The sequence below is a fragment of the Lonchura striata genome, chromosome 14 (genome assembly GCF_050655825.1).
Source record: "Lonchura striata isolate lonStrDom1 chromosome 14, ASM5065582v1, whole genome shotgun sequence".
Lineage (NCBI taxonomy): Eukaryota > Metazoa > Chordata > Aves > Passeriformes > Estrildidae > Lonchura > Lonchura striata.
The window spans coordinates 7,717,773-7,730,862 of NC_140716.1; the positions used below are offsets into that span (position 1 = coordinate 7,717,773).

General features: G+C 39.3%; 1 protein-coding gene across 2 annotated transcripts; it reads right to left on the bottom strand.

Annotated features, from left to right (window-relative positions):
• Nucleotides 1-1,452: 1,452 nt before the first annotated feature.
• Nucleotides 1,453-12,652, bottom strand: UQCRC2 (ubiquinol-cytochrome c reductase core protein 2). Of its 2 annotated transcripts, none has more exons than XM_021539776.4 (14): nt 12,542-12,652; nt 10,632-10,721; nt 10,353-10,502; nt 9,838-9,902; nt 8,827-8,883; nt 8,369-8,493; nt 6,941-7,038; nt 6,469-6,526; nt 6,212-6,307; nt 5,236-5,435; nt 4,895-4,975; nt 4,260-4,336; nt 2,541-2,694; nt 1,453-1,698 (listed from the first exon to the last, which is right to left on the bottom strand). In XM_021539776.4, exons 1-14 carry the CDS (start codon nt 12,575-12,577, stop codon nt 1,615-1,617), a joined length of 1,371 nt encoding a protein of 456 aa, XP_021395451.1. In that variant the 5' UTR covers nt 12,578-12,652; the 3' UTR covers nt 1,453-1,614. The 2 variants fall into 2 exon arrangements, with proteins under 2 accessions (XP_021395451.1, XP_021395450.1); XM_021539775.4 differs by having other exon boundaries at nt 10,632-10,724.
• Between the last annotated feature and the right edge of the window lie 438 nt (nt 12,653-13,090).

The window sequence follows — 13,090 nt, forward strand, 5'->3', positions numbered from 1 at the left end:
ATACATTGTTCTCCAGCAAAAACAGATTTCCTATTCACCAGCAGATTTTTTCCAAAAAATATTTTGGCTATTACCTTTATGTAGCAACTAGACTTGAATAATATAATTCTTTATTCAGTGCATTATTGCTCAAATAATTTCATTCTACAAGTAATACAAATCTTCACAAGGCTTGAAATTAATTTGCCTTATTGTTTGCTTTTTATTTCTCTTTATTACAAAGAGTAGTTACAAAGTGGCAATAGACTAATCTCTGTGCTTTAACAATCCACACAGGTGTTCATTTGCTAAATGTTTTAAACCTGAAATGAACCGTATCAGAACTAGCGGACTATTACCAGTTATTAAAGGTTTCTTGTGGAACATCTGACACCTGTATTAAACTCGAAATTGAAAGCTCTGTAAATGTGAGTGCTTCACATGGGTCCCCAGCCCAATTACATTAAACTCATAACTACAGTTCGAGGACGAGAGTGCGCTATGGTAATTCCCAGCATGAAATTGTCTCTTAACATTGAAATCTATGAAGCGAAGACTGGAGCGTAATGAAGTAATTTAGAAATTTACTGGCTGTACAGTGAAAATGCATATCTTTAGATTAGAATAATTTTCCTAGCAATGCCTTTATAGTTTGGGCAGTCCTTTCTTCTAAATTGCAAGTACCAGGAAGAAATATCTAGTTACTTGATGAAATAAGAATGATCAAGTGAAGTTCTTAGCCTTTTCTTGAGAAAAAGGCTTTTCACTTTAGATCTGAGTATAAAAATCAGTGGAAAAATCTGGAGCATAAATTTGAAATAAATATTTTTTTATTATTTTCTTAGGATGAGATAGCATTCATCCATTACCTGAAAAAAACCCTTAGATATACAGAAGTATATATATATGATACTAATTTGGTTGTTGATTTGTTTTGATGGTATTTTTTGGTTTTTTTCTCCACCTATAATTAGAATACTAATAATTGTTGCAAAGAAAACTACTTCTTTTCAATGATGCATATTCTTAATATTCAATTTGAAGAAGGCAAGCATCAAAAGCATTTTCAATAAAGGCTACAAGGAATCACATTATTTACAGCATGTGATGTGTTTGATTTACTGCAGCAAGTACAGAAAGGTGTAAAGTGGGTTGAGGACTTGTAACAAACATTGCTTCTTTGTAGCTGATCTTAGTTTTTGGAACCAAAAGAAACAAGTTGAGCACGATTCCTGGAGCACCTGGATCTAACTCAGCACATGCCACATGCAAAAAAAACCCACACCAGACAGCTGAGTCTGTTCAATTCATATTTAGGATGAACTTACTTGTTTAGGACCAAACCTGTAAAATTTTGCATAAAATGTAGTATTTTATAGAAGTTTATCCACTACGTTTTCTACCTCCACTGTACAGAGCCAGATTTATCATCTTTTTATATACCATTTTCAGGGAAAAAAACTCCCACATAAAATGTATGAACTCAGCACTTTATTTGATGAGTGCAAGCCCACAATTACTCCAGATTAACTTTCTGAAAGAACTGAATTCATAAATAACAAATTAGTAGTAATTCGAACATAGGTGACTTAGACCTCAGGTCCATCTTGAATCAAGCCCATCCCAGATTTGTTTTTATAACTCATCAAGAAAAGGAGTATTTCCCAAATCCCCAGAAGCTGCCATTGATTTCTTCCCATTGAGGAACTTCTTTGCAGCCTGAAAATAAATCAGGAAAGTGGATATGAGGAAATATTCACTAAAACGGAGTTGATGCTACTCATAGCACTAGCTTCAAATTACTAAAACAAAGAACAAATCCTGGCACTACTATAATACACCATCATGTAAACAATCCTCCTTTTGCTTTTTAAATCTAATTGCTTCTAATGCAGAGGCTCATTTTATAATCCAAACAGGAATATAGACAGTTGGATATAAAAGGCATGAACTCTAGAAATGGTTATTCCTAAAATAATTATTACACCATAAAATACAGTGTATCTCATTACTACTAAAGCTATTGCAAATTGCTGCAATACAAATAAGCAATGACTGTGAAAAAACAAATTTTATATCTCAGAATTTCTCTTTATGATAGATTTTTAGAAATTAGCTTCACATATAAGCAAAAAGATAATGTGCAGTAGCAACAAAGTTACATCAATATATCACTGAAAGTTAATTGTTTTATTAAACACACCCATTATTCTAGACTCAGGAATCCTAAAAACCTTGACACAGAATGACCTGTACTGAAAATAATATGATGTTTTCCATGAATAGTAGTTACCAGTTTTGGTAAATTTAAGTGAAGAAGATGAGAATTTTATATAATTCCCAGCTACACTAGTTTTACAGTGTATTGAAAGAGTCTTCTGTTAATAAAGTAAGTGAGGACATCAAAAGATACCCAGCTGAGATTCATAAATGAGTTGTCTTTTCTATTTTTAAAGACAATATATGCGTGTGTTTATAAACACACAGAATGAGCATCAGTTTTCTATAAAAAACCTGACACAGTGATTAAGGAACACCTGTGGGTGCTGACACATACTTACATTCACAACATCAGCAGTGGCTACAGAGTCAATTTTCTGAGCAGCAGCAGATGGGGATGTGAGTGTGCCAGAAACCAGGGACTCCGTGCCAATTTCATTCAGTAACCCTTTTGAGGTCTCCACTGACATCAAATAGTTGGCTTTCAGCTGATTTCTGCCATCAAACAAACCATCAAGAATGAGCAAACTTGCAAGTTCTGCTATTACCTTCCCTACCACCCCAAAAATACAATGAGGTTTTGGTCCTTTTAAACTTCTCAAGATTCCATTTTGAAAGGTTTCCCTTTTCTAATAGGTAAGGATTCCATGGTTAGGAAAGAGGCACCATGAACAGTCAAGCATGAAAATGACAGGTACTTGAACACCTACTGTCTCCCCACACAGTCAGATCTCTAGCTCAGGATTTGTTTCTGTCTGAGGTAACTAATGCAGTTAGACAAACTATCAAGTTTAAATCTAATTTTCTCATCAAGAACAGATGCATGCAGAGCAATTTTGTCCTAAGTGACAAAGAAGCAGAGAATGTAAATGCTCAGGCTACTCCTGCTAATAGTTCCATGTTCTGTTAAAAGAGTTTGCTTTTTGTGTTTCATGCAGAATCACTGCTACATATGAAAACCTTATTTTCATAAGCCAGTCCTTCTATTCTAAAGACAAAAAAATAGAAAATTATTTATTCCAATAGCTAATTATTAAGTAGGTTGGTATTTGGTTGAATTGCCAGACTCTGCAAATAGAACTGACTGAGTCTGGGCTTATTGTTCTTTCTGATTTTTTTTTTTTAATAAATGAAAAAGAGGAATATAGGAAATGTATGAAGCCACTCTAGAAAGGAAACTCCAGAAAAAAAGAAAAAGAAACTTAGCCACAACAGCATGGCAGGTAACTCCCTAATGCCAGGCAGCTTTGTTTAAAAAAAAGAACAAAACAAAAACCCACAAAACCTACAACACACAAAACAAAAGATGCCCAGTATAAAAGTTCAGAATCCACAATTTAGCTACTAATGACTAAGGAAGAACCAATCATGTCTAGACTAACCTATTTTGTGTAACTATGCTTTACACAGAGTCTTGTATTTTATACATGCAACAGACAATATTTGCATTTTGCTACTTGACTCTATTATATTGTTGTTTAGCACAAGTGCAGCTTTAAATTTAAACTGCTCAATGCAGTTTAACACTGCTTGGAGACTCCCCTCCCCTAAATATTCCTAGGGGCATCTATTTCCAGCACTTGGTGTACCATCACTAATTCAGTGCTTTATACTTGCAGACCCTCATTACTCTTTTTCTTTGAAGATGGCACAGATTGCTTATTATAATTGTTTTGGGAATTGCTCAAGTAACTGTAAAGGGAATTACCTAAATAATGCAATTTAGGATTCTAATTAAAATACATATTAATACTACAGAGTATGATTAAAATGACAGCATCTGCTGACACTTGCTAATTTCTTACATTAAAACAGTCTTCGAAAAATATTAACACTTCTCACTTCCATGTTTTTATTAGGAAGTAACACTACTGGAGAATCAGTACAGCTTTCAAACAGAATATTGACAGGGGCTCAGTTTTAATGCAGGACTGAGAGTAGCTCCCCACAGAAATAATTACAGGATAAGCTCTGCTGTACAGAATAGTCTGTGTGTTTCACAAGTAGCTGCATGTTAAGAAAATTCTCTTTACACATATATGAATTCTTTACACACTTACTTTGCCACTGTGACATCAGCATCGGTGACACCACCCTGAGCAACTGCCTTTACCTGGTTCAAAGCAGCTTTAATGACCTGAGGAAAATGAAATCATTTAAGGTTTCTTCCCACATCAAATTTCAACATGGTACTTCTATTATCTAATATCTTGGAAACTTCAAGGGAATAGCAGCTGACAATGTGAGGACTGTCTGCTTGAACACAATTCTGAGACGTTTTATAACAAAACTAAAAACACTGTAATGAATGCCCAAAAATGCACAAAAACCAGTATGGATCTTAACTGCACCACAGCACTAATTTATATGGTCTCACCATTCATCATGAAAGTGCTCAGTTCTGCCAGCTTAAAGAGATAGCATGTTTTTCATTATATATCTTAAGCTTACAAATGCATATCAGCTATTACAGTCAGCAATTCAAGGCATAACTTCAGTTCATATTATGAATCTGTCCTTCCCACAAGGCAAGTCTCATTCCCAGCTTACAGAGCTAAGTCATAACTGAATATGCAGCACTCTTATACAGGAAGTCACATGAATTTTTTTTTTAGATGAATCAGTCACTCTCTCAAATCAAAACACTACTTTGAAGGTTATGTTATTAATGCTTAAATTATAAGCAGCAACTCACCTCCCCAGCATTTGGAGCCTGGGATATGGTATAAATCCCAAAGAGCCCGGAATCAGAGTAATTAACATTAAATGCAGAAACCTGCAAAATAAACATTATCATTAACTGTTTTAAGTATGAGAGTAATTCAGCATCAAACATTTGAAAAGAATTACTATTAGGATGTAAAATACTGTAATTCAAGAAGCTGAACTCCATCTGTGCTGAGGAAAGATCAGAGTGGAAGCCCGTGTAATGTGTAAAAGAATGAACCAATTAAGATTCTAGCTGAAGGCAGTAACCTCTCAAAGACAATACACATTTTACTTAAAAATCAGAATACAGTAATCCTTTGAACTTACATCAAATGGCTGGCTGGCTACTTTAGCAACACCCTGGATCAATTTGCTGGTAACGTTGCTTCCCCTCTTGACAAGGGGCCCAGCACCTAAAACATACTGAAGGACACTGAAGGCATTGGCTTCTGGACTCCCAACAACAGCTCCTTCTGCTACAATAGCAGCATGGACAAGGCTATCACCAGTCTGTTTCCTGATTTCTCCTAGAAATACAACAGGAAAAAGGTAACACAGTGTTGGATTAGAAACTACAGTATATTCACAGGCATAGAAAAGAAACATTTTCCTTTACCGAGAGAAGAGCAAGGCCTGAAGTTACTGCATGTCCCCTCAGGAAGGGAGCATGATGCCTTATTTGAAGCTGACCCTGAACCGTAGACAGTGTGGGATGATAAAACTCAAGAGTCTCCATATAACAAATACCCAGAAAATAGTGTACCTTCTGTTCATAATAGTATTTATGCTGGCTTATAGAACCTGAAGTTATTCCAGTAAATATTGAATGCTGGAAACTTTCTTTTCCCCTTCATGTCTTTACAGAGACATCTAATACTCCAACTAAACAATACCTGTTGGCAATGGTACAAGTCACTGCTCTGACAGAGCTAAGCATTACTTACAACAGTTAACATATCTTCCCTAAATAGAAATCCTACCTCCACTTTCTGACAGCTCTTAACCTATTCTTACAGGCATCTTACCAAAACTGCCAAGAGAAACCATTTGGCAGCTTATTTTCACTTTATAGAAAAAATGATGTCTCAAGTAAAACTTTGTTGAAGAGCTGGGTTCAGTTTTATCCCCGCATCTTCCATGGTGGAATCTTCTGCTTATTTAAATGGGATATGCATCCGAACTATCACTTCCAATTTCTAGCATTTAGTGCAACTGTGTAGTTTTCAGTTGTAACTTTGAATACTACTACTAATTTATAAACAGAAAATCAGTCACTCAGAATAGGTTCAAGAAAAATCCTTACCCCCTCTATAAACAGCCTTTGCACCAGGAGCACCAGATCCACTTCGGATATTTAGGAATTGTTCTGCAACGTGCTTTAAGGTAGAGTGCTTTATACCTGCAATACAACAGTTACTCCAAGTAATGCAACGACACTGAAAAACTACAGCAGTTGAATAAAAGTGAAGCCTATGGTAGTGGTTCACTTCTGCAGAGAACTCAAATTTCTCCAGCAGTTTTCCCAAATGACCTGCAGTGTTTATTCAGGAACATACATACCTATTCCTACGAGAGCCATTCTTGAACTTGTGAAATTGCTCTGTACAAAATGGTGAAGCTGCAACAGTAAATTAGCATTTTAGGGTATTTTGTTTAAAGAACAAAAATCATGTGTGTTTCTGACACAGCCCCTTATACTTCTTAAAGCAAATTCCATAGCTTCCAAAAAGAACTGTCTATAGAATGTAATTTTACTGCATTTCCCAGTGACAACTACAAAACCCTTTTATACAAGAACACCTGCATTTCACCGACGGCCTTACTGTCAACAGAAAGCCACTGACTGTAACAATCTTTTTAAATGTAAGTATCAGTTCTGTACCCAGTATTCAAAGTTGCATGAAAATAAATTATTTTAACACCAGATCAATAAGGTAGTAAACAGTGACTGTATATATACTAAATTAATCTTCTCTCACCACCTATTCCTGACAAAAAACTGAAACATATAGCACAATACAAAGAACCCCACCTGCTCCGGTGTAATTTTTCCAACTCTGTAGTCTGGACAATACAAAGGGTTTGCCAGAGCATTTTTATAAGCTGCAGCATGCAAGTTTTCCAGCACTCCTGAGAGGGACAAAGTTTCAGATAATTAATACAAGATCCACATGTAATGAAGGTTATGAAAGAAACTAAATGAAAGAGCTGTGGCCCACTTTAGGGACCACACAATTTGTGAAAGCAAATGTGGAATAATCCAGTTCATAGGGAAGTTTCCAAATCCTTGGGCTGGAGCAATCTCGCCTGAGGCCTTCAATTCTTTAACTTATTTTAATAAGTAACGAAAACAACTTTTATATATATAATAACTTATATATGCTCAATATTTCTTGCCTCAACAGCAAGCTATAAATGCAATCAAGTGTTCAGAAGAAGGGGAGCAGCATCCTATTAATTATCATCTTCACTGCAGGCATCCCTTGCTTTTGAGAAAGATGAGACAACCTCACAAAGCTACAAACAGTATTCTAGAGAGCCTGTTCTATCTCCCTGCTCAGATGAAGGATGCCAGTGTATTCAATTAAATTCTCTTCTCATTATTTTTTTTAGCATTGCTATAGTATTCTTGTAATTCCTGTTTTGATATTCTCCTTTTATTTGCTCACACTTTTTCCTCAAGAGAAAAATTCGGTTTTTTATATTGTTTCCTGAACAAAACTACAACTGAAAATATTGTATTACTACGAAAACCAACCTGTAGTTGATATAAGTTTAAAAAAAAAATTATGATTAATTTTTAAAAATAGTAGCACCAACATTACATTCTCACCTTCAATGGGTTACAGAGGTAAACATGCTTCAGAGTGCCACAAATTTATGTTTATTGAGTAGAATTACCAGGGTGATCTTGGATGACAAGACTTAATAACACAAGATATACTGAAATAGGCTTGATCTGACTGAGGCTTTGTATTATGTTTCCTCTTTGTCTTCCCTTAAGCACAGAAATCTAAATTTACAATTCTAAAGCTGGAACCCATTTTCAGTGTGATGAAAATACACACTGTTTTTATACCAAAATAACCATACAAATTCAAGGAGTCTTTTGCAGGATACTATTTTCACACCAATGAGTAATACCTAAATATGGTTTTCACAACACAAGCTTCTGTAAATACATTGTCAACAACACTTATGACTTGCACATTCTTTGGTTGTACTCAAAAAAGTATTGAAAATGTAAAATGGAAGGTGTCAAGGAGAATGGTGTAAGATGTCTTCAGCATGTTACTTGCTAAATGTTACCACAGGTGGGAAAAACCTGTATATTAAGAGACGTTCCATATCAATAAGCTAAAAATTTCAATGTTCATGTGACAGAGCAAAATGGAAACTATTTCTTCATTTTGAAGGAACTCCAGCAGAGCCAATACAATGGATGAAAAACTACACTTACCAACTTGAGGATTCTGACGTGCAATTGTTTTATCAACTTTTAATTGTGGCTGAAGAGCAGATACTTCCCATGGTCTAAATTCTGGTGCTGTGGTAACATTCAGGAGATACTCCATTACTGTATCACTAGATAAAAAAGTTACAAAGACATTTAACACAAGTAACATGTGCTTCTTCTGCAAGTCAAATTAATCTGTAAACAACATGCCAACAACAAAACACATCACTCAAGCCAGAGCAATTATCAGCACTGCTGTACACGGTAGGATAATTCAATTCTGTAGCATTTGTATGCTCAGTAACATGACACAGAAATTGAATATTAATATAGTAATTTACTGATATATTACAAAAGCATGAGAAGAGATATTCCTCCCACCCTGTAAAATGACAGGTCTTCACTACCAAACAGTGTTAAAGAAGGCAGTAATTCCCTTTTTAGCCCATCCAGATACCTACACATAGTCTCGCAGACACTCAACAGAGTAAGCCATTTGCTCTCTTGTTGCGTACACACTACAGGAGAAAAAAAACAAAACCCATTTCAACAAAGAACACAGAAATGAATTCTCACACATACTCCCTGTTGATCAAATTAATCAAGATAGAGACTAGAATAACTACTTAACCTAAAATCTGTCTGGGATGACTGTTTAAACACATACAGAGCAGAAACAGTCTTAATTAAAACTCACATCTTCAGTATCCAAGTAATAATATTCAAGTAATAACAAGTGTCCCATGACCATGAGACTTTAAGATACCACAATAATTCAAGGTAAAACAGCAAATAAGGTTGAATAGCAAAACATGAAAAAACAAAGTATGTATGTATTAAACAAGGCAATTTAGAAAGTACTCTCTTTGGGCAGAAAACAGTTCATCCTGTCCTTTTCCTTCAACATATTTGTTACTGACACAACCAGAAAAAGGGTAGAGTCATAAAACATTATTTTAAACTATATTCTAGACAAAAAGATCTTACTGGATGATTTCAAGATACACTGAAAGAAAGCAGGTACAGTGACATCTCTCTTTTATTCCTCTAAGTCTTGTTGTCTAGGCTTAAAAACCTCAAGGCACAAAAGCTAACTACTTTCTGTACTGTTCCCAAGGCTGCAATCTATTCACAAAAGATGGAAGAAAAAATATCTGACTTTAGGAAGTTTATTCTAAAAGTCTGCAAGGACAGAAAGAAAATTATGCTTCTAGACAAATTTTATTTCTTCCATGTGCACAATATTTATATTTTGTTTACTGAAAGTTGTTTCTAAAATACAAACCATGAGCTCACACTTGAAGCTTAACAGAACAAAAAGTACAAGATCTTCCTTGACAACATTCACTATTCAAGTACCATGCTGAGCTTATCCACCTACACATTTTGTGCTTATTGTCTTATGTTCCCTTCAGTCCTAGAGCTCCTTTGCATCTCAGCAACACAGATTATTTTTCTATGTGGGTACAAACCTCAGGCTGCCCCCAACAGCTTCAATGCCACGAGTGATCCGGAAGGAGGAAGCTCCTTTAGTAGTCTATTAAACAAACAAACAAATAAGGCAATAATTCTAGCTATTTAAAAAACAGATACTGAGTTGATGGCAGCAGTAAGAGAAGCTACTTAGAAAAACTCCATACATACACAAGACTGAGTTTGTATCAACCACCTGAAGTAATTTTTACTGCAGCTTAACTAGAATTAGTTATGTGTATATTTGAATATAGATATACTAACTATATCTAGTTTATGACCCTAGAGAAAACACTCATTTATATACAATTATACATCAGTATTACTTCCCATCTTCCAGGACACAGTATCACTTCTCCTGCACTGAACCACACAACCAAGTACCACTGTACATTGTTCTCCACTTCCTAAGGTCTCTTAAATCAAATTTTACCATGCCATTTATTTTTGAAATAATAAACTTTTGCCCATTTCACCTACTGTCAACATAATAACAAAGACAATAAACACCTACCAAATTAGATGCAAGACGAAGCAGGTGAGCAGTTCCCAGGTTACTGGTGGTTTCATATCTGCTGCCTGTTTTAATAAACACACCAATTCTTGAAGCTGGAGAAAAGTTTTCCAGAGATGCAATAACTAAGCCATTTGGTAATTTTGTGATCTGCATTAAAAAGAAAAAAAACTTTGCTTTCGTTCAGTGGAAGTACTACCACAGCTCTGCTTTGACTGAGTTTTAAAAAACAAATTAAAATAGGGGGTGGGGGGAAACAACCTGCATTTTTATACTGACCTCAAGATCCTCAGACCGGGGAGATAATTTCACTTTTGCTGCAGTTGCTGAGGATGAAACTTTAGGAGCTACTTTAAGTGAGTAAAATCTCTTCTAGAGGAGAAAGCATAAGAGAATGGATTTCCTTAATTAGTTCATCACATTTCCTTAAATACTGAAAAAGAATCTGACTTTAAAGTAGAAATACAATGAAAAACTTCGAACACTGGAGTAAAAACAGTGATTGCCTTGCAATTCTCTGATTATTTTTTACATCAGTCAGAACCTGTGCTATGGCTTACGTAAGTTCTCTGGAATTTCAAGAAACAGCACTGTAAGGAACCTTTCCTCCTCTCCTCCCTTCACAGCTGTGCAGTGGGTATCCCTCTCCATCCCATAAAGTCTTTAGGACACCTGCAGAGCAATTCACTGAACCAAGAGCCATAACAATCCACACATGCAGCACAACCCCTTGGAGGTAACTTTAAATTCCTCAGGAGTAGGCAGTTCAGTTCCTGAAGAGTCACCTCAGAGTTCCAGCCTGTCTGTACTGACTGCTGCATGCAAGGAGGACAGACATACAGGCAAGTCCCCAGACTGCAGTTTGGACCTGTGAAAATAGGTCCAGAGGAGGCCATGAAGATGATCAAAGGAGCACCTCTGCTACACAGACAGGCTGAGAGAGCTGGGGAATGCAGCCTGGAGAAAAGACTCCAGAAAGACCTCACTCCAGCCTTGCAATACCTTAAAGGGGCTCTTAAAAGAGATAAAGAGGGACTTTTTACACAGGCAGATAGTGACAGGACAAGAGAAAATAATTTCAAACTGTCAGAGAGTTGCATTAGATTTTAGGAAAAAATTCTTCCCTGTGAGGTGGTGAGGCACTGGAACATGTTGTGCATAGAATTTCTGGATGCCTCATCCCTTGAAGTCTTCAAAACCAGATTGGATAGAGCCTGGAACAACCTGGTCTAGTGTAAGATGTCCCTACCCATGGCAGGGGGCTGGAATGACATGATCTCTAATGTCCTTTCCAACTCAAACCATTCCATGATTCTGGGTTTTTCATTACCAGAAGCAGTCCTTCACATGAGAGGTGAATATCACAAGAGCCCTGCATTCAGCAGCTGGCAACAGAAATGACAAGACTACTGATTTCAAATCTGAAAAGCTATTACTTTCCACCCACTCTAGAACTTGCATATACTAGTAAACTTACGGATTATTTTTGTTTTCACATTAAAAAAAATAACTTAATTCCCATGCATCTCAAGGTGAAAACCGAGTGACAGAAACACCACTGCACTTGGCTGTATGGATGCCAGTGATGTAATTCCCACTGCTTTACCAGGGGACTGTTCATTGTTTGAACCTAGGTAAAACTCACCAAGGGTTTGGTACGACACCTAGTTTTAAACTCGAAGTCTACTTATTTATGCACTACTACTGCATATCTAAAACTGACTCACACGCTGTCAGAGGTCATCCTCCGTCCCACTGGAGCGCATTTCCAGCGAACACCCAGCACAGCTGTCCGCCAGCTCCCCGAGAGCCTTTGGGCAGGACAAGCCCTCTGTCCCTCCCCGCCTGCAGGACACGGCGGGCGCCAATGCCAAGGGCACCGCCTTGTCTCAAGCAGCTGAAGCTTCCCCAGCGCGGCGGGATGCCCTCGGCCCCCTCCTCTCCCGCCGGGCCCGGCCCGCGGCCTGTCTGACCTTCAGCTGCCTCCCCGCCGCGCCGCCCGCCGGCCCGGCGCGGCCGCGGCCCCGGCGCGCACACCGACCCCGCGGGCCGCCCGCCGCCCCCTGCCCGCCTCAGCGCCCCGGCTGCCGGGGGTCGGGCGCGCCCGCAGTCCCCGCGCCCAGACAGCGGCTGTCACGGCCAGCAGCGCCTCTCCCGCACCGCGCACGACGCGCTCGGGTCCCGCTCACCGAGAGGGAGCGCGCGGCCATCGGGAACCCCTTCATCGTCCCGCGCCCCCCGGCTCGGCCCCGGCCAGGACAAGATGGCTGTCCCGGAGGAACACCCCGCCTTCCCGGCACGCCCCGCGCCGCGCCGCCCTTCCAGGGAGCGCCCCCCGAACTCGACTGCTCCGGCGGGCGGCCACAGCGCCGCCGCGCGGGCACCGGGGGCTGCGCGGGGTGTCGCCCCCTGCCGGGCACTGCGGGCCGCGACACCCTGCGGCGCGCGGGTCCCGGTGCCGGCGGTCCCTCGAGAACGTGCCCCGGGAATGCGCCCCGGGAATGCGCCCCGGGAATGTGCCCCGGGAATGTGCCCCGGGAACGCACCCCGGGAATGCGCCCCGGGAACGCGCCCCGGGAATGCGCCCCGGGAACGCACCCCGGGACCATGCCTCGGGGCGCGGGGTCCCGCTGCCGGCTGTCCTTCGGGCTGTCCCTCAGGACGCGGGGTGCCAGGGTGGCTGTGCCCAACCTATGTCGGGGCCGTTCCGTGGAGTTCGCAGCCGCCTCCCCGCAAGC